General features: G+C 43.8%; 3 protein-coding genes across 16 annotated transcripts in view; all 3 read left to right on the top strand.

The window, feature by feature from the left end:
* Positions 1 to 5,548, top strand: part of mcf2lb (mcf.2 cell line derived transforming sequence-like b) — a 44,294-nt gene extending 38,746 nt beyond the window's left edge. For 6 of the 9 annotated variants that reach the window (XM_056423681.1, XM_056423698.1, XM_056423690.1 and 3 more), the window contains 9 exons: positions 190 to 268; positions 641 to 695; positions 829 to 935; positions 2,133 to 2,198; positions 2,333 to 2,407; positions 3,334 to 3,443; positions 4,160 to 4,272; positions 4,362 to 4,465; positions 4,566 to 5,548. In XM_056423681.1, coding sequence (XP_056279656.1) covers positions 190 to 268; positions 641 to 695; positions 829 to 935; positions 2,133 to 2,198; positions 2,333 to 2,407; positions 3,334 to 3,443; positions 4,160 to 4,272; positions 4,362 to 4,465; positions 4,566 to 4,636 — 780 coding nt within the window. In that variant the 3' untranslated portion in view covers positions 4,637 to 5,548. The remainder of the gene's footprint in view (positions 1 to 189; positions 269 to 640; positions 696 to 828; positions 936 to 2,132; positions 2,199 to 2,332; positions 2,408 to 3,333; positions 3,444 to 4,159; positions 4,273 to 4,361; positions 4,466 to 4,565) is intronic. The other 3 variants (XM_056423706.1, XM_056423661.1, XM_056423653.1) reach the window with 2 other exon arrangements.
* A 413-nt stretch (positions 5,549 to 5,961) lies between these two features.
* LOC130199881 (G2/M phase-specific E3 ubiquitin-protein ligase-like) lies at positions 5,962 to 13,991 on the top strand. Of its 6 annotated transcripts, XM_056423750.1 has the most exons (11): positions 7,699 to 9,096; positions 11,069 to 11,173; positions 11,266 to 11,399; positions 11,502 to 11,545; positions 11,620 to 11,705; positions 11,898 to 11,968; positions 12,061 to 12,110; positions 13,005 to 13,081; positions 13,184 to 13,206; positions 13,695 to 13,762; positions 13,846 to 13,991. In XM_056423750.1, the coding sequence occupies exons 1-11, from the start codon at positions 8,986 to 8,988 to the stop codon at positions 13,989 to 13,991; spliced, it is 915 nt and encodes a 304-aa protein (XP_056279725.1). In that variant the 5' UTR covers positions 7,699 to 8,985. The 6 variants fall into 6 exon arrangements, with proteins under 6 accessions (XP_056279709.1, XP_056279725.1, XP_056279692.1 ...); XM_056423734.1 differs by lacking the exon at positions 7,699 to 9,096 and adding an exon at positions 5,962 to 7,681 and having other exon boundaries at positions 11,620 to 11,968; XM_056423717.1 differs by having other exon boundaries at positions 11,620 to 11,968.
* Positions 13,992 to 13,998: 7 nt separating this feature from the next.
* LOC130199914 (uncharacterized) lies at positions 13,999 to 17,664 on the top strand. Its single transcript, XM_056423767.1, has 8 exons — positions 13,999 to 14,069; positions 14,632 to 14,666; positions 14,743 to 14,825; positions 15,033 to 15,156; positions 16,238 to 16,504; positions 16,597 to 16,668; positions 16,764 to 16,857; positions 16,978 to 17,664. Exons 1-8 carry the CDS (start codon positions 13,999 to 14,001, stop codon positions 17,069 to 17,071), a joined length of 840 nt encoding a protein of 279 aa, XP_056279742.1. The 3' UTR covers positions 17,072 to 17,664.
* The last annotated feature ends 2,471 nt before the right edge of the window (positions 17,665 to 20,135 follow it).

Raw genomic sequence — 20,135 nt, 5'->3', positions numbered from 1 at the left:
AAAGCACACTGCGTTTTCTTTGTCTTTCTTTGAAAAATACAAAATTCCTACAGGGCTAATATCCTTGAAGGGAACTGTTCTGTATTTACACCGTAGACATGTATTTGGATGTCTACCTCCAGGTGACAGTGGTGGGCATAACACAGTGTACCCTGAACTCTCTAATATTTGTTAACCGTCCCGCTCCAGGCGCCGACGGCTGAAATCAAAACAACCTGGTTGAATGAGATCAGGAAGGTTCTGACAACCCAGCTGGAGGCCTGCAGAGGTACAGACACAGTTCACACGCACATCTATGGGCCACCAGAAACCATCGACTATTATCAGTCATGATTAAAGAAAAACAATCTTTGATTGCTTCTGGTCACATGACATCCATTGCACCTGTCCATCCTGGAGAGGGATCCTTCTCTTTTGCTCTCCTGAAGGTTTCTTCCCTTTTTTCCCTGTGAAAGGGTTTTTTGGGAGTTGTTCCTGATCCAATGTGAGGTCAACAGTCAGGGATGTCGTATGTGTACAGATTGTAAAGCCCTTTAAGGCAAATTTGTAATTTTGTGATATTGGGTGACACAAAATAAACTGAATTGAATTGAAATTGAATTTTTGAAGCGGTCGTTCTCCTTTCTCTTTGTTTCCACAGCCAGCCAGCAGAGGGCGCCAGATCAGGTTTCCCAGTTCCATCCTGGAGCAGCAAGGTGAGTCTGCACTCTCCCCACCTCCATTGTATTCTCTCCTCCCAATTTAAATGATGCGTCCGATGTGTGGCAGCCTTTGTAACATCAATCTGCGGATGATCAGCAACAATCCGACCACTTTGTCCTCCTGCAGTCCGCTCAAGTCCGGTCAGAAGAGCTTGAAGAAGGGAGAGGAGAAGAAAGCTGAGCCCTGCAGCCCTGATGCCAACTCCTCTTCTTTACCAAAGCCAACAGCAAAAGGTGGAGAACAGACTTCACATCCGACAGATTAAACCCTTCAACAGTTGGTTCCTTTACATCAGTGTAGCTCGTAGTGTCTTTAACTTCTGTCTTCTCCACTGAATCATGTAACACAGCCCCTCTTTGTTCCTCGTCTTCCTCTCTACCATCTTAACGTACCCTTTCCTTTCCCCCTTGTGGTCCGTCCCGTCTTATTCTCCGGCTCAGACGAGGCCGTGACAAGCCCGACCTCACACAGAGCTGCTGTGGCTACAAAGCGTTTTACTTTACAGGGTTTCAGTAACCTCAAAGCCCAGAAAGGTAACTGGAGGCCGATCAGTCCATGTCACACCCAACATATCGCATGATCATCATCATCGTCGTCGTCATCGAGTCATTCGAGAGCTGCCATTCACACTTATTTGCCTACTTGGCGAGAGTTAGATGAGAAGTTTAGAGAACGCTCTAACTGTCTGTACGGCGGCGACACATTACTGGAAAGTCATTTTTTTGGATCTCGGTGCCAAGAAACAGTCGGACTCACATCTCCTCATCAGCCCTCAACGTGCAGTGTTCCTCCACGCAGCTCGGGAGCTGATCTAGTTTAACTTTGGACGGAGCCGGCCGTTTCCAGTCTTTATGCTATGAGCTAACCGGAGTCATTGTTCCTGTACTGGACGTAAGAATGGGATCGAACTTCTCCTTTAGCCTATAAGCCGAGTAGGTTAATGTCTCTGGAGGACTAAAGAAACAAAGACGTAATATATACTTCGATAGGTCAGTCGGTCAAACACTGCATGCTCGACCCGTGATGACCTTCCTCTCACGGCTCTAGACCCCCGGTTTGATTTCATCCGGCACGAATGCCCCTTTTTCTCAGCTGTGGCTTGCCCTAGTAAAAGCCTCAGTGAGTCACGGCAGTGGGCCTGAAGCCCGAACCTGAAGCCTCATTCATTTTTCAGATTTACAGCGGAGCTTTTCCTCCTGCTGGCGCTCTTTTGGTCGCCTCCTCCAACCGAGAGGCATCTCGACATTGATTTGCTTACAGCAGATTTTCTCAGTGATTTAGTTTTCTACCTCTGTATTTGTCGTCTTTCCTCTCTGATGAATTCGGTGTTAGTTTAGTCCGTGTCATTGTCGTTTTTTTCGACTGTGATGAATATTTCTCGTCTTAACCACCGTGCTCCTCCCTCCCCCTTTTTCTGTTCTTCACGCCAGGATCTCACCCGAGTCCCGAGCACAAGACGAAACGCCAGAGCGACCCCACGCCGTTCGGCTTCAAAGGTGAGTCGCCCGTCGGTCGACGAGCGGCTGGCCGCCGGTTTCATGCGTGATGCCGGCGCTACGACGGCGATGAGTTTGATTGGCTGCTGCAGGGGGAATGACGAGCTGTGTTTCTATTGCCTCCCGTCCCTCAGATGCAGGTCCGACCTCCCTCCCCCTGAGCAGGACCAGGCTCTGCACTCCTAGTCTCTTACAGACAAAGTGGAGAGGTACACTGTGTTGGGTGTTTCTCTGCTGTTAACCCTTTAGAGACTGTCTTTCTCAGGGGTTGTTATGGTTTAGAAAATCATGGAAATACTCACGGATATGGTGGAACTTTCTGCTTGACACTTTTTCTTTGTTTGAGTCGGAGTTGAAACGTATGGCCGTGCATATGGGGAGGACATTTACATATTTTTTTAGGGGGCAGTTTTTTCCCCCACTGACTGAAATCCAGAGGCATTTAAAAAGAAATTGAGGGCACTTTTTGAAACTTGTGAAATAATTTTTAACTTTTGTTTAAAATAATAAATATACTTATTTAGGCTTACAGGATATGAGCAATTGTCGTAAAAATGGCAATAATTGGACTATTAGGCGCTAGATTACAGATTCAAATTGTTTTCTTAGATTTTTTGGAACCGAAAAAAAACAGAAAACATGAATCAGACAATCATATTAAATGTTATTATTTATTTGTGGTTATTTATTATGAATTTTTTTAAATAACTATTAACAATTATAACTTATTTCTTTTTTTTATAATAAAAAAATATATTTATAGATTGTTTTTCGTCTACCTAGTACAGCCAATACAGATAGGACACACACAATAAAGAATAAAAAGAAAACGCTATTAAATTAACGAAATTATGGCTGCATTTTCTGCCCCTCTCCTCAAGATATCAGCGGCAAAATTAGATTTCTTAGGGGCATTTTTGGTGTATTTCCGACGCTGCCGTGCATGCCCGTCTCCCGACTCTTACGAGGTCTTTGGTTGTCGTTGTGGAGCCGATTGCGTCATTCCTGGGATTCTCTGTTTTTTGTGGTTCTTTCTCTCACTCTTTCACACTTGTAGATGTCTCACTGCAGGTCACGTGACGGCAGCTGAAGATGAACGTTGCTGTAAACTAAGCCCCCATGTCTCCCCCCACAGGCTGGAACAAGGCCTCCCTGTGGCCCGACGCCTCCGAGGAGCACGACGACTACTCCAGTGCAGAGGACGCTCTCAATTCTGACCCCGAGGACGACGTCCGCAAGAAGCCGGTGAGTCACCGCGAGAAATAGACGCGCGTCCGCCGACCCGCACGGCTGATTACCGGTATGTCGTTAATACACGTGTAATAATTAGCAGCAAACTTACACGTTGCATTACTCAACTAGCGAGAAGTCAACTGGTTGACTACAATGGTTGTGTAGTAAACCAGCTTAGTAACCCTAACCCTGGTTTACTACACTGGTTTTGAACCCTAAGAAAACAATTACACAGGCAACCCTCTCAGTGGTGAGATGGCGCCTTCTGCTGGCCGTTATTAATATCACACGCATTAAAGTATACAAATAGTTACTAAAGAAAAACAATGGGTAATCAACACTGTCCAATCTAGATTTGGATGAATTGGAATTTTTTTTCAAACTGATTTCTTCAAACTGATTAAACAGGCATCTGTGTATTATGGTACACATTTTAAAAAACTTTGTAATAATCGATTTGAAACAACGTCCCCTGTCACTGCGGTCCTTTTGACATGTCATTGCATGGTAAACACAGGCGTAATTCATAATAATTTAGCTGATAAAAGATCGCCTATGTTCACCAACTATTTGCTAACTTTGTCTTTGTCAAATATTACTGAGAGCAGCTTTAAAAGTAGTTGTCGTCCATTCACAGCACAGAGCTGTCGTACATCTTCCTGTCACCTATTCTCATTTCAGTACGCATCCTTTTCTGTTTTCCCCCCTCGATCCCAACCTTCGAGCAGCGTGCCGGTAAATACACGGTGACGGCCGACTACGAGAAGGAAGACGCCCCGGAGGTCTCGGTGAAGAGCGGCGACGTGGTGCAGCTGGTCAAAGAGGGGGATGACGGACAGTGGTGGGAATACGGGCATCCATGCTGAAAAAATACCATTACCACTGTGTGTGGCTCTAAAAAAGTGAGTGTTTGCCTGTGTTGCCGTGCAGGTTGGTGCGTAACCTGAGCAGCTCCAAGGAGAGCTGGATGGCAGCCGCCGATCTCGTCACGCTCATCGAACAGTCCAAGTCCTGCCCATCTCTCAGCTGCTCAGGTGTCCAAACAAACAGCCCCAAATAAAGCGTGTGAAGCAGGAGTACTACATCTGACATTAACCCTCCATATTCATATGTGTGTGTGTGTGTTTCCCCGAGAAGGCAGTGGCTCTGGTAACCTCAGCACGTCATCCAGCTGCAGCGAGACGGAAACGGCCTTCAAACCCTGAGCTCCTCCTCCTCCTCCTCCCCAGACTGCCCTCGTCAACGCTCGCGTCACGATGCCGTCATGTGCTTTAGCGCCGACGTCGGCTCCCTCGAGAACACAGAAACATGTATTTTATTTCATTTTTTAATTTCAAATCATGCACACGCACCATTAAGATGTCGCAGTGAAGATACAGGATGCTGGGCGGATGGAGCGATCTTCCTCTCGGCACCCACAAACACACGTCTGTACATTTGTATTATTATTATTGGAGAGCCGTGGATCCCTGTGCTCCTGATGTCATATAGATGTACGAGTGGGCCAGCGGGACTGATCTCAGTCGATGCATCTCTCCGTGTTCACAAGTGGAGGAAGAGGAGTGATTATTAAGATGCCCGCTGTCTTTGTGCACTAATTCACCCCAAACAGGAGTTTATGATTCTACTGTAAATACGGCAGAGGGAGCGAGACACACGTGTACAGCTTGAATGAATGTCGTCCCCTCTGCTTTTCCCTTTATTTATTTTTAAGAAATGAAAAAAAGCCTACATATATTTAGACCCTTTTTTTGGTTTGTTATTATCTTCTGTTTTTAATTTTTCTGTCTCCGTGTTGTCATGATGAACCTGCTCTGCCACCAGCTACCCAGTATAAGGTTTGTCTTTTGCGGTTTTCTCTGTTGACCTCATGGTCCTAAAACACTGAGTTTTCATGTCCGCTATACAGCTTAAAGAACGTCTCCCCGTGTTGATGATCAGAGATCATTGTATAGCACTAACTTATTCCCGGTGGAGGATCGTGTGTTCTGAATGTAGATATTGTTCATTTGTCATAAAATGTTTATTTGAGATGCTTTATTGTACATTAAGTATGGCGACGTCACTACTTTGTGACTTGCTACTTTTTCTTTTTTTACATAAACAACTTCAATTCAGTCATTTTCTCTTGTCTGGTCACCTGACTGCACTGAGAGGTGCTATGTGCTTATTTCACAGGTGGGATGTAACAACGGATAGTTACTCAAGTGTTATACTTAATTACAGGTTTAAGATAAAAAAATCATATTTATTATGTTTTTTATATATATATTTATACATCTATATTTATAAATATATTTATATATACATATGTCTATAAATATAGTTATATACATATATTTATTTATATAAATATATATTAGTTATATAAATATATTTGTGTATATATATTACATAAATATAATATATATATTAAATATATACATATTTATACATGTATAATTAATATATATTATAATTATATAAATATATATTATAATTATATAAATATATATATGAGGTATTTTGAGTGTTATTTTCATAATTCATTTTGCCCCTGATATCACGAGGAGAGGCAACAGATGCCCCCATAATTTAGATAATGTAATAGCGTTTTGTTTTTGTGTCCTATCTGAATATCCTGTACTCGGTAGGTACACAACAAATCAATACATATACTTTTATTATTATAAAAAACAAATAAATAAGTTAGAATTGTTAATAGTTGGTTAAATTTTTTTTAATGAAAATGAAGAACCACAAATAAATAAGACTTGTTTTTTGTTAAAAATCTAAGAAAACACTTTGAATCTGTAGATAAGCCTATCTGTAATAGTCTTATTATTGACACTTGTATGACATTTGCTCATATCCTGTCAGCCTAAATAAGTATATTTATTATTTTTGAATATAGTGTAAATGTTATTTCACAAGTGCCCCCAATTTCCTTCTAAATGCCCCTGGATGTCAGTCAGTGGGGGCAAAAACTGCCCCCCTAAAATATATGGATATTTTCTACCCTGCTCTCCACTACATTTCAGAGAAATGTACATTTCACCCCAAAATATTTATTTAAAAGCTTTATCTACATTACAACTTAAGGTTTGTTAATACAACAAATATGAAGAGGTTATTAATTATTATTACATGCTTTGTAATAAACTTCTCAACAGTATACACACATAGAGCTGAAAGGATTGGTCGATTAATAAATTAGTTAAATGACAGGACATTTATTTGTCTGTTTTTTATTTTTATTTTAATTTATGGTTTCTTTTTCTCATGTTTGTTTAGTTGGACAAAACAAGTTCTCTGGTCCAAGGGTTATGACAACTTCTGACGGGCATGTTTCACCATTTTCAGAACATACACGCACGCGCACACACACACACGCGCACGCACACAAGCACACACTTGAGGGGAAAAGTCCTTTGGATCAGAAACGAAAATTAAACTGCCCAGTTGGGTTGCCAGGTTTGTCAAAACCCACCATTTATGCTTAAATCCGTTGTTTTTCTCCAGACATTGCAGTAAAGAAAATATCTGTTTTAATCGTTTTTCATAAAATTATTTTACATAAGCAAATAGTCTTATTAAGAGTAAACTTTACATTATGAGTTTCAAGCTCCAGGTGCCAGAACAATGTCATAAAACCAACTCACATTAATAAAGTAAAATCTCAAAAACGGAACTAGTCCTGTTGACTTACAGAGTCGTGTTGCATAAATTAAAAAATGTATTTGTGTTTAAATTAAATGAACACGTAACGTATTTTAATGTAAGCATGTCAAAGTGTGCATTTAGTTTATTACAAACATTCCAGAGGGCAGCTGTCTGAACTAATTACTAACTCATTTAAAAAGCACAGACCACTAGTCACCAGCCCTTTACCTCCCTCACAGCAGAAGAGGGAGGAGCCAATCAGGGGTTAAATGAGCACACCTGTGAGCGGAGGAACCAATCAACGAACAACACCAGAGGTCAGCGAGAGGAGAGGAGCGGAGCGGCTGAAGGAAACTTCATGTAGGATTCAGTTTCTTTGCACCTTTTAGGAAAAAAAGCTTAAACTAGAGGAAGTAGGAAAGCAACGGGGAGCCGCTGAGGAACCGACTGAGACCGCGTCAAGGACCGCGTGAGGGAGGAGGATCCCGGTGGCGAGCTGTTCAGGGGCACCTTGGAAAAGTGAACACCGGACAATGCATGGCTGCCACAGAGGATCTCCTTCCTGCTTTAGGATCCTCAAGATAAGTCCCGACAGACCCTGCTCTCAGGTGTGCCCTCTCTCCCCCAAACAGACAGACAGGTTATCATCGCTCTCGCTCTCTTTTTATCTTTCGCTCTTATCTCTTATCTTTCTCTCGCTCGCTCTCTGTCTTATCTCTCTTTAACTCACTCACTCACACGACTATCCCTAGACACTTACTCATGGAATTCGGCTCCGAGTCGTCTTGAACGCACCTTCAAGGCCTCGTGCACGTTCCCTCCCTCTGACCCCCGTACACGTCATCAGTTGTACATTTTAATGTCGCTTCCTTAATCACGGACATTTATTTATTCACCCCAGGACTCTATTTGAGATTCTCTTGTTGTTCATGGCCAGTGGGCGTACGACTCTATGGAGTCTATTCCAGAGTTTGTCTTTTGCTTTTTTCCCCAGTTGTATTTAAAACCGAGAAGACAGTAAATTAATGAACATGTATTTGGGTTTGTGTATATTTCAATTAAAAGGTTAAAGATTATCCTATTATCTTCTTCTCCTGTCTGGAGCCCAACGACCTACCTTTACCTGTCTGAAGGGAATCTAACGCGACACACGTTCATGTTCATGAAAGAACAATAAGTTAAAACCATGTGTTTGTACAAGATCTATGAATTCTGTGTTTTACCTGTAAACACACTACAATATTGTTGGTGTAAAGGAATTTAAAAATGTATACTGGCTCCTGATCCTTGATAAATGTTACGGAGAATAACATTACAATGACAAATGTAATGCCAGCTCCTACCCATATGTACATTAATAAACCTTGTACTGCTTTCACTTTATACTTCAGATACACTGTATGGACTTCAATTTTATTTTTACATTTTAATTCTATTTAAAACTTATTAGAATGTAATATCCCATATTTTAGTTGTATGTATATATCTCTGTCTCACAATGGGGAAATTTCAGATGTATGTAAAAATGTTGCTGCTGCTTCACTAAATTCCCTCTTGGGGATGAATACAATATCATCATTTGTAGTTTCGACGACATTGTGTTCAGTTGCTTGGATTCTGCACGTGGTAATAAATTCACAGTTAGTATAGAACTAAAAACCCTGGCTACATTCCTGGTACAACATAATACAACCACTTGAATAGAAATTAACACAAATGGCTTCGAACTCAAGACTATTGGCCTCTGTGATATCGGGGGATACAACGCATGAAACCTGGCAACCCATAAAGTAAAAGGCGGTGAAACGAACTCACTCGAGTCATCAGTTCCGGAGTGAACCCGATATAACTGAGTGAAACTCGAGTTATTACTTCATCACAGACACAGGAGTGTGTCGGTTACCCGACAGACATGGCCGACAGTCGCAGAGTGTCCTGCGTCCTGTGTCTGCGGCGCGACGAGACGCAGCAGACCGGAGCGCTGGCGACGAAAGATGAAGTCACGGCTCACCAGAACTGTTTGGTAAACACCGCAAACGGGTCTGCTTTCACTAGCCGGTTAACGGGAGCTAGTCCATTAACGTGGGCTTAAATTTAAGTTAGCGCGGTAACCTACTTACGTAACGGCTTCACACGCGTTGACCTTTGGGGACGAGACCCTCGTCCTCATCGCTCATGGATAGTGTTGGAGTAGTCGATGGATACGACTGTCAAAATAAGGTTGTGCAGCAGTGGCGTCGCTAGGCTAAAGCCCCGGATGTCTTTTAATTAGCCCCGGATGTTTATTTAAAAAATCAAAAGATTTGGCACACTAGTGGTTAACACCTCCAGGTCGCACGTGAGGTCATTCACCCAAAACAGCGGAGTCAGGCTGGCAGCAGGCGCACGTAACATGACGAAATTTCGACGCGCGTCGAGATTACATGCAAAGTCAATGCACAGCTGCGTAGCTGCGTATTTTCCAGCGAGCAGAGCGTCAGACGCGTTTGAAGCAGCACGAACAGAGGGTTTGCCGCGGGGCGAACAGAGCTAACAGACGCAGCTCGTCGACGCGCGAGTTGAAATTTCCCAACTCCGGCAGCAAAAACGCGTGAGTCATGGTGCGTTCACACCGGACGCGTCGAACAAATTCTCGACGCGCCTCGAAAAAAGTGTGTTCACACCAGACGCGTCGGGGCGGAGTAATAAATGGGGTCGAGGAACGACAGGACCGCAGAGCAGGCGCGTCTCTAGGATTTGGATACATCCGGGGCTTAGCCAGTGCGAGCGTTGTCGACGGGGGGGGGTGTGTGCTAGTGAGTTTTTCTAGTGAGAGTGTGCTCACCTGTGTGCGCGGATTGTGTCAGCGCGTATCACGGCAGAGCGATGCGCGTTGCCAGTCTGACTCCGCTGCTTTGGGTGAATGACGTCACGTGCGACCCATTGGTTAATGAAAAAACATCCGGGGCTTTAGCCCCGGATGTTTTTTAGCCTAGGGACGCCACTGCCGCAGAGTACTTCCACTTTTTAGTGGACTGACTGCGCTTCTCGCTGCTCTCTCTTCTTCTCTCTTTGATACGTGTCTCTGAGACTTTTCCACCTACGGCGGCAGATCTCCTCTGCCATGAAACACATATGCCGGCGGTTGGTTGATAGTAAAGTACAACAAATAGCTTCTCCGACCTTCTTCCACGCTTCATCTTTACGGCTTCGGTAAGTAAAAAGGACGAGTGTCTGATGAAGCCGCTTCCAGCTCCTTCAGGACCAGCAGTGACTGTTTGGCTGGCCGTGCTGATGCTGTTCCCATGGAGCCAGTGTTTTATTTTACCTTGAAATGAATCACAGAGTAAAGGCAGACATCGCCCGACGGAGTTGCCATGTTCATGGCTTCCTCCCAAGTTTCCATCCACAGTTCCTTTTGCGCAAGTGAAACATTGATTTTCGCTAGACGAAAAAAGCAAAAAGAGATTATTGACGAGAGTCAATGGAAACGTGCCCACAACCCGATGTGTCAACAGAAACACATGAGAACAGTCCTAACGCTCATACGCCGAGTGAAGCCGGAGTAGATGCATGACAAGTTGAAGTAATATCCTGTCTCGTTGAGCTGATAAACCCATATTCTGAATCATTAGTCCCACATCCAACAATGAGGCACAGCACCATAATCACAAGGCACACCGTGTTGAACTGAAATTGTGTCTCCTTCAGGATATAATGGTCATTTCTATAGAAGAGCGGCATAAAATAAAGCAAAACAATGCCGTGCATGTACCCCAACATGGCCGCCAAAGGTTGTTGTGGTCACGTGAGTGAATACGCTCTATATATTGTGCTTGCATTATCCCGTCCATCCTGACTTAGAAGCCTATGGCTCGGCCCCCCCGAAGCGTGAGGCTTCACAGTTTTCCTTTTGAAGTCCCACTGCCACAGCTGACCTCAACCTCACCTTGAATGCCGATCTCTGAACCTCCGCGTCATTGCTGTCCTCACTCGTCTTTTTTTTCTTCCTCCAGTTGTTTTCCTCCGGCCTCTTTTGCCGTAATTCCCCACAGTTTGACGATCTGTTTGGGTTCGACGTGGACGACGTGCTGACCGAGGTGAAACGAGGAAGCAAACTGGTAAAGATGATTGGTTTTTTTGTTTACATATGATCCATTAATAGGGTGCGGGAAGATATTCTGAGTTGTGTTTTATCATTTTTGACTTTTAGATGTGTAACAAATGTAAGAAGAAAGGTGCCACTGCGGGGTGTGAAGTCAAGCGCTGCAAGAAGTCGTACCACTACCCGTGTGCCGTTCAAGACGGAGCTCATAGTGTTGAGGATGCAGCCCAGGGAGAGTTTGGGTTAGTCCAGCATTATTGTCTCGTACGTGTTATAAAATATCCTGGAAGGCAGTTTAAGAAATGTGTTTATCCCCCGCCCCCTTTTTAAAAAACTCTCTTCAGGCTGTACTGCTTCAAGCACTACCAACAAAAAACACAAAGTAGGAGTGCGTCCTCCTTTTACTTTTTCAGTGTACAACATATTTATGTTTTAATTTAAAATTTTTTATTTATTTCCCAGGTCACGACGTCTCCTTAAACGGACGCCCCGACCCCTTCACTCGGTGCCGACCCGCCAAAAGAGCGAGTGAACCCGGCTCCTCTGAAGTGAGACTGATGGACGTATCTTCTACACAAGTGGCACATGACTTTATTAGTGCATTATTTTCAGGGGCGGATTATTGCACAATTTTACAGCCTAATTTTGACAGTTGCTCTGTCAATGTGATGATTTTCTTAGAGTCAGAGTCCGACACTAAAGCGCATTTATTAAGTCATGATATCCATTGTGCTCCCGAGGTGTATTGCCCCACCTGTAAGAAGACGGAAGGACACATCAGCGTGGACAGTCTGTCCAGAAGCATCATCGTGTAAGTGCGTTTCTTTACTGTAGCCGGACATCTGCTCGTTTTCATCCGATCATCAGGCTCTGATCCCGTTGTCACGGCCCGTGTGTCTTCAGGTCTTATTGTCACAAACACGCTCCTGCGACACGTCGGAGGAATGCCAACGGTGAGTCCTGAGCGCACGTTTGTCTTTTTATTTCCTATACTACAGGTTTAAAAAATAATAATAATAATAATAATCAGTGAATACAAATGGTTTACACGCCAACCCGGAAATTTGTTCTTATTTTGTAAATAAATGTGAACGCACACATGATGAAGCCTGTCCTAATGTAACCACCTTTTAACTAAAGGCATCTCATATTATAAACCACATCCGTTAAAAATCAATATTTATTTAACACCATCAATGTACAGTTACATTATGAATAAATCACTTAAAATTGACAGTTCATCCTCATCATATATCGTCATAATTAAAAGGACGGTTTTACGGTTTTAGAATGAAGCTTTGATTTTCTGTTATCACGTGTTTTTTTATTTATGACATTATTTATTTTGGTTTGTGTAAAGGTGATTAATTAAATACAGATGAACAGAGTGAAGTCAGGAATGAAGCTTCAAACTATTCGGTACAATTAATAAATAATTAGGAAGTACCCTCATTTATTAATAATTAATTAGGAAGTACCCTCATTTATTGACTTATCCCACTTATACTAATGAACTCAGCTTTTTCACCTGTTCTTTCTTTCACATTAACGTTGATATCTCACCATGTCTGTTTCACCTGAGCATCACTGTCCGTATCTCAAGCTTATTCCATCCAACGCCTCTTTTATTCATCATCATCATCATCATCGTCGTCCCTTAGGGGAACCTGTTCTCCGGGGGCCGGGTTTCTCTCGTGATGCATTTCCTTTAAAAAACAGAGATGATTCATGCCGAGTGTCGATCGCCATACGCACGGGCTTAGGAACAATAACGGTCCACGCACACTTCTCATGAATGCGACGTTTACTTTGCGTGTGCCCTTGAAGAAGGTCGTGTTCCTTCACAGGGGATTCGACTTCGGCCAGGCGGACTTTGGCCAGGCGACCGTCGGCGTGCAGCAGCGACTCCAACTCCTCTTCCAAGGTCTGAATATTGTTCTTAAACCCAGCTGCTCGCTGACTTCTTTTTCTGTTCGCAACGATTCGGCAATTTATAATCTTTTGGATTTTTTTTCTTTTGAAACAGAGAAAGTTGAGTTTCAGAGACAAGTAAGTGTGTGTGTGTGATCATGTGCATGCTTGACCTTTTTATGCCTTCTGTTTGCAAATTCAAAAGCATAAAGTTTGAGTTCTGTGCGCATTGGAGAGGAAACAGAGAGTCCTGCACCATGTCCTCAGACCAAATGATTACATCCCATACAGAGGCTAACGGCTCTCATCTACTCTGAGACTGGAGCCTTTATCGGCTCGGTGCTCTGTGACCTTTAATCCCCGATGAAGGTCGGAGGAACAAAGCGAGCACAGGTGACGGGCAGTGTGCGGGTTTCTTTGTTTTCTTTTTCCAAAAGCACCGCTTCCTTTTAAATTGCATCCTTGCTTGCGTTGAACGCAGCCTCCTTTACGTCCTGTCCTGCCTTCCATAAACTGTTAGAGAGCAACAGATACGTTATGAACGTCTGACCTCTGTGTCTGACCTCTCTGTCTGACCTCTGTGTGATCTCTCTGTCTGACCTCTGTGTCTGATCTCTCGGTCGCAGGCAGGAAGCGACCACGTCCAAACGTAGCGGCTGGAACGTCATGTTAACGGACAATTCTTCAAATTCAGGTGAACGCACTTTACGGTGACACACGTAGGACGTCTGGTTTTAAAGCAGTCGCCATATTTTTTCCATTTCTCTTCTTCTCCAGATGGGAGCGACTCAGAAATGGATATATTTGCCCCCTTGGACACGGATTTCGCCGAAAGTGCAAACTCCGTTCCAGAGGCCCGAGTTAGTCTGCTCCTCTGCCTCAGTGACGTCATCGTGAGAGGCGGAAGATGCTCAATAATCTGACAATAATATGTTCTTCTCCTTCATTCCCCCCCCCCCCCGCCTCCCCTCCCCTGTCGTGGCTGTGCGTCAGTTGACCAGGTGAGATCAGACCTCTGGTGAACTGGAATTATGAATCAATTATTGAAGCTAATGTGTCAGTTTTTGTTGTGTGTTGACTCGTATTTGTGATGTGTGTTTTAGTGGCGTTGTGTTGTGTTAAACTAAATTGAAAGATGCTGCTTTTCTCACCTCAATTACTTAATTGATGAATTGAACTCTTTGAATATATTTTGTACTAGAGATCTGTTTGTTGACGGACAAGCTGGTGAAGTGTTGCGGGTTGTTTTGATTTGTTTTGCTTCCTTATTTATAATTATTTTCCCGCTTTAACATTTTTATTTTTGTGTTTCCTTATGGCCCTTCTTGGCCAGATGCATGGTTAGTTTTTACTTTATTTTTCTGTTTTACTATTATTATGCACCCTTACTTTTGAAGGCTGTATTTCAGTAAAAATACCTATATAAAGTTTTTTTATTTAAATTAATCGATTGATACGTGAGACAGAAGAGAAATATAACACAGCACGAGAGAAGTTATTCAGGGTGAAAATAACTTTTTTTTTAAATAAATCTAATTGTTGGATGATGTCATCCACACACAGGAAAGCCAGCGAGAGTCCCACTGGGTCCACTCCAGGTACACATTCTGTGTTTATGTGATGTTTGGCCGGCATGCAAACAGTTTGCTCATAACTCTTTACTTTCTTCTCCAGGAAATCAAGTGGAGGGCGGGCGCGTCGACGGAAATGATGAAGAAGAAGGAGGAAATGATGAAGAAGGATCAATCCTGCCTTCAGTGAGTTGTATTCTGTCAGACTCCATTGAACACTCATTTAGTCCTGAAGTAGATTAGCTCTTTTTCTCCAATGGTCAAGATCTTAACTCAAAGCTTCTTGAAGATAATTTTAATTAATCTGCCTATGTTTAATATGCACTTTAAAATATGTCATTCCTACGCGGAGCAGCATTAACTCGCCTGGCGTGATCGTTTGCGTCCTCTCAGGATACCGAGTCGGAGAGTCTGCTGCTTCTTGTGAGTCGGTCCCCGTCAGCTTGCAGCGCGGCGCCGCCGCCGCACCGTGAGGTTCTGATGGAGTCGCCGGAGGCGGCGCTGAGATCAGACCACGGTACGGTTCTACTCTCCGTGTGCTGGGAAATATGAACGGTGCATTCAAATTCAGGATACAACTATACCAAAGGATCAAGACTTCACCGACTGACTGGATATCTGTGATCTCGAGGTCACACGTTTATGATCACGTTGCTCCGTCTGGACGTAACGAAGCTCGTTCACGCACATCACCTCAAACCAAACGCTCGACTCCGGTTGGTCTGGAGCGGCGCCGTCGGGCCGATTCAGCTCCTGTTCACATGCAGCGGCTTGTTTTACTCATCTTATTATCTGGAGAAATTGGCCGACAATTTGGCTTCCTCGAGAATCACCATAAATGTACCCGTTGTCATGGGAAACGAGCTTTGTTATCTCAAGGAAATGAAACGACGAACTTGTGATCTGGCTTTAAAATAAATAAGACTGCCGTGTTTGGCTTCTGTGGTCGGCGACTGAGCGCCGAGACTTTGGGAAAGATGAGGATGAATTTGAGTTCCCACCATCAGTGAAGCACACTGCATGTGAACCAGCAGCGTGTCCCTTGGAGATGTTGCTCTATAGAGGATTAAAATGACAGGAGGACCAACATGCTCTCCGATAAAGTGGTTTGGGGGGGGTGAGACTGGCCAATGGATACACGTCCAGAGGGGATTACAATCATTTACCAGCTCAGGTTATCAATCTCTCCCTCAAAATTAATCTGTCTGAATGCAGCTTCTTTCTCCATTTTGCTGCCAGCCATTGTTATAATGAACGTATGTATTTATTGCAGTATACAGTGATATAATGTCTGCATGACGACTGGCCAACATGTTAAATTAATTTCTTTTATTTATACACTTCGAAAATGTCTTGTCTTTTTTTTTTTTTTTTTAAGTACACACTTTACCAAGTTTACAACGCAGACATGCTAATATGGAAGGTTAGCCATCAGATTATATGCATTTATCTAAATAACATGTAGGGAATGTACAAAAAATATGGTCTTTGAAATTAATATTTAGAAGACAGTACGCTGTTGTTGAATAACGTTATGTCACTCACCATCTGCGCTGTGGTCACACATGTAGTAACTCCATTATTATTATTTTTCCCAGGGTCCAGTCCTGCGGACCCTCCTCCCTCTCTCACCCGCTCGCCTCCGTGCACCGGCTCAGCCATTTCCCTCCCGCCGCCCCCTCTCCCTCCTTTGGCCCCTCCCTCTCCTTTGGCCCCGCCCCCAGACCCAGACCTCGGCTTCCACTCCACCCGCTTCTGGAAAAGCTGCAACGCGGCCGGCTGCACGCGGGCGCTCTTCACCGGCTTCATTAATGAGATGAACGCCATCGGCAGCAGAATCCAGTCGGACCGGGCCAGCCAGGAGGGTGAGGGGGCGAAACCCGAAACCCACGAGCGCCTTTTTATTCCTTCTTCAAACACCTGGAATATAAACGCGGTCGCCCTTTTCTTTCCACAGACTACGACCACGCCCTCACAGTGATGACTGCTTCTGGGAAACTGGAGGCGCTTGTGGCCCAGCAGCAGGAAGGTGACGTCACCCGGCGTTCACCGGCGTGTGTGTGAGTGTGGCGGCAATGACAACGGCGATAATTTAGGAAGATCGTGCCTTTGTTGTTTCCACAGAGCTACAAAGAAAACAAGCGGAGCTGCTGACGGCCACCGGCGCCATGAAGGAGGTCGTCTCCGCGCTGAAGACGCGCGGCCATCAGCAGGCGCCGTGAGAACGCTTCTCTTTCGTTCTGCGATATTTTGAGATTTCAAATTACTTTGAGGACACCATTATTTTAAACAATTTGTATTTTAATATATATTTGATTGATTATGCCTTGATATTTAGGTGGAAAACTGCACTAATATACGGCGCCGGTACCTCAAAATGCACCAAAAGAGTTGAACTCCTACAATGTGATCTTTGGAATGTGCCTTTCTAAACACTGACACAAAGGTTTCAGAAACGAGTGTCTGGTAGATCTGTTGTGATGTTCACAGTTTGAAAAGCCCGTTTGTTTCCCTTAACGGTGCCTCAGTGGTCAGGAAAAAGATTTTTAAAGAATCTAATATGTTGAAAAAGTTCCCCGTCCAACACGTTCTGAACCAAGAGGTTGAAACTGTTAAAAAATAACATTGTTTTACTTAAGTTCGTTCCTTTTATGATGTGCCAGGTGTTCATGTACCTGAAGATATTTTATTGTAGAACTAGAAGACGAAAAAACACTGATTGAAAGTTGGAAGCAGATAAATTTGGGCCAGATATAGATGAAATAGAGTTTATCAGTAACTCCAAGCTTTGAATTGTTAATTAAAGACTCAAACAGGTCATCAATTCATATGTTTCTGACACGGTGAAACCAAAAGGACGGATGAGCGGAAATAATGCTGCAAGGAAATTTCTGCAATTTCTTAAAAAGTAAAGCAAAGTTCAGGAGTTTGTTTACATTATTGATCAAAAGAGGAATTCATGTGTCGTCCTCTTGTTCATGTGATACATTGTTATAACTGTTAGTAAAGTTGTTTGTTTACCTAACATATTGGCGTATAGTTTTTCATTCAGTCCATACATATCAGCCCCTCAGACAGGGAAATTAAGTCTTTGAACGTAACACTCATAACTAGGGATGGGTATCGTTTGGGTTTTTTCCGATACCGGTGCTAAACCGGTACTTTTAAAACGATACCGGTGCCTGAACCGATACTTTTTTTTTTTAAACGCACAATGAGGACATTAAAAACCTCTTTGGCCATATTCCCTGTAGAAGCCGTTATCATGGAGCACTGACACACAACGGATATCAGACTGTTAACATACACAAGATATGTTCTCCATTATATGATGTGATATGTATTGTCATGTGCAGACTTTATAGGGTTAATCCTGTCACTGTGTTGATGGGCAAAGAGAACAACCAATCAGAGGTACTGAAGATGACACGTGACAAATAAAGTTTTGCTTCTGACAGCGAGAGTTACACTGAAACAAAGTGACGCCCCACGGTCTTTATTCCTCCGTCATTATATTCCCGGTAACACCAGGTATACAGCCGGGACCGCTGTACATCAACACATCTGCTAGCAGACTGTCACGCTCGTAGCTCGTGCTAGCTACGAGCTAGCGCTAGCTACGAGCTAGCTTAAGCATGGTTATAATGGCTAATTTATTATTTCTTGGCCTACTTTTATGAATGCAAGACTTGCAGTCAACGTTACGGTACTAATCTAAGTTCAGGCTGCTCGTCATAATCGGTCTCCACGTGTTCAGGGGGACCGGTGACGGTCTCCCCATCGCGCCCAGCCTGACGCTGGTGTGCTCGACACGGGCTCACGTAGTCACACACGGCCAGGGTTGCCAGGTCTGTGTGACAAAACCAGCCCAATATCAGAACTCAAAATATGCCCGTGCCAAACCATATACACTGCTTTTAAAGTCCATGTCCAGTACCGCTGCTAACCATGTTGGTGTCCTAAGCATAACTCCTTCATGATGGGGGGGGCAGGGGGGGCGCAAGTGATTTTTCTTCGTCAGGCGCCGGCACCGGAGCTCTGCGGCGCGCGCGAGACGGAGATCGGAGTCGTGTTAACGCGACACGTAGAGACAGAATGACATGCTGCTGTAGAGACGACCAACAACAGACGGATTGGAAGCTCATTCTGCACATGCGTTAAATGCGTTAAAAAAATTAACTAAATAATCCTGTAATTTAATCATAACGCGTTAACAGCACTAATATATATATATGGTTCTTTGAAATAAGTTTTTTTGAGAAATCATAGGTGAGGGCACTTATAAGCTAGATAGCTTCAGCCTCGACCCTTTCGGTCAGCCACTTTCTTATTTTGTTGAATTCTGATTGTTGTATATTTTGCTGATCGAAATAAACAAAACTAAAATAAACTAAACTAAGGGGTTAAAAGGGCCCCATTTGTGAATCCCACAGAACCAAACCCACCCCGGGATGGGGTGTAGGAGTAATCACACGAGGTGATTCTCGCCAAACCGTCCCACCCCGTTGGGGAGGTCGGCGATTCATAATCATACTCGCCTATGAATCGCTCCTCCCGTGGAGGCGATTCTGAACCGCCTATCGCCCACCGCTCCTGTGAGATTCACAAATCCCTGCTGCTTTGCTGGAAATCACTTCTACTTACAGACTCTGGTTCGGGGCTCCGTGACGTCACTAGCACCAAAGTGCTTAGATGTCACGTGACAATGTTTCCATGGTGACGGACAAGGTCGCGGAGATCGAAGGCACTGCGCGGATGTGTCGGCGTGTACGTGCTGATCTGGAGTCAGTTTGGTAGGATTTGGGTATAAATAAATTATTTTATTTAAAATATGGATTTTTATTTAAAGATATTCATGTAATTTGCATGCAAAATAGGTCTACCCGAACCAGCGGACAAAAAATTCAACCCGCGGCAACACTTCAAAAGTAGCCCAATTCCGCGGGAAAACCGCGGACCTGGCAACACTGCACACGGCGCAGCCTCCGCTGCCAAAGTTAAATGATAGGCTATCCTGCTGACAGGGCGTAGTCACCAGAGAAGTTCACAACAATAGTTTTTTTCAATTTTAATCGGCTCAGGCACCGGAAAGAAGCACCGAAATGTGCGTTGCGTTTCGGTCCAGGTAATACCGGTTGTATTGGAACCAGTAAAACATTGGCACCGGGTTTCGGTACCCAACCCTACTCATAACCAGTAAACGCTGCGGATTTATTTATTGAAAAATATCTTTTGTTGACGAAAGATCTTCACAAACCACTTTGGAGAACTTCTAAACGGAGCCGAGTGCTGAAGAAGCGTCGGGACATTTCTGAGTGACCCCAAACTTTTGAACGTTAGTGTACATTACTTGTTGGAAGTGTTTATGCAATGTGACTAATAACTAGTTCATAATGTTTTTAATATGTTCCAACTGCAGCTACAGCCTCGGCGGTACTGACAGCCTCAGGTATATTAGAGGACGGTAAGGTGTGTTCTAGTCGCATCAAAAATCTC

The sequence above is a fragment of the Pseudoliparis swirei genome, chromosome 2 (assembly GCF_029220125.1).
Source record: "Pseudoliparis swirei isolate HS2019 ecotype Mariana Trench chromosome 2, NWPU_hadal_v1, whole genome shotgun sequence".
In the NCBI taxonomy this organism is placed as follows: domain Eukaryota; kingdom Metazoa; phylum Chordata; class Actinopteri; order Perciformes; family Liparidae; genus Pseudoliparis; species Pseudoliparis swirei.
Note: the sequence above shows the minus strand (reverse complement) of the source record. Positions and strands in the feature narration are given on the sequence as shown.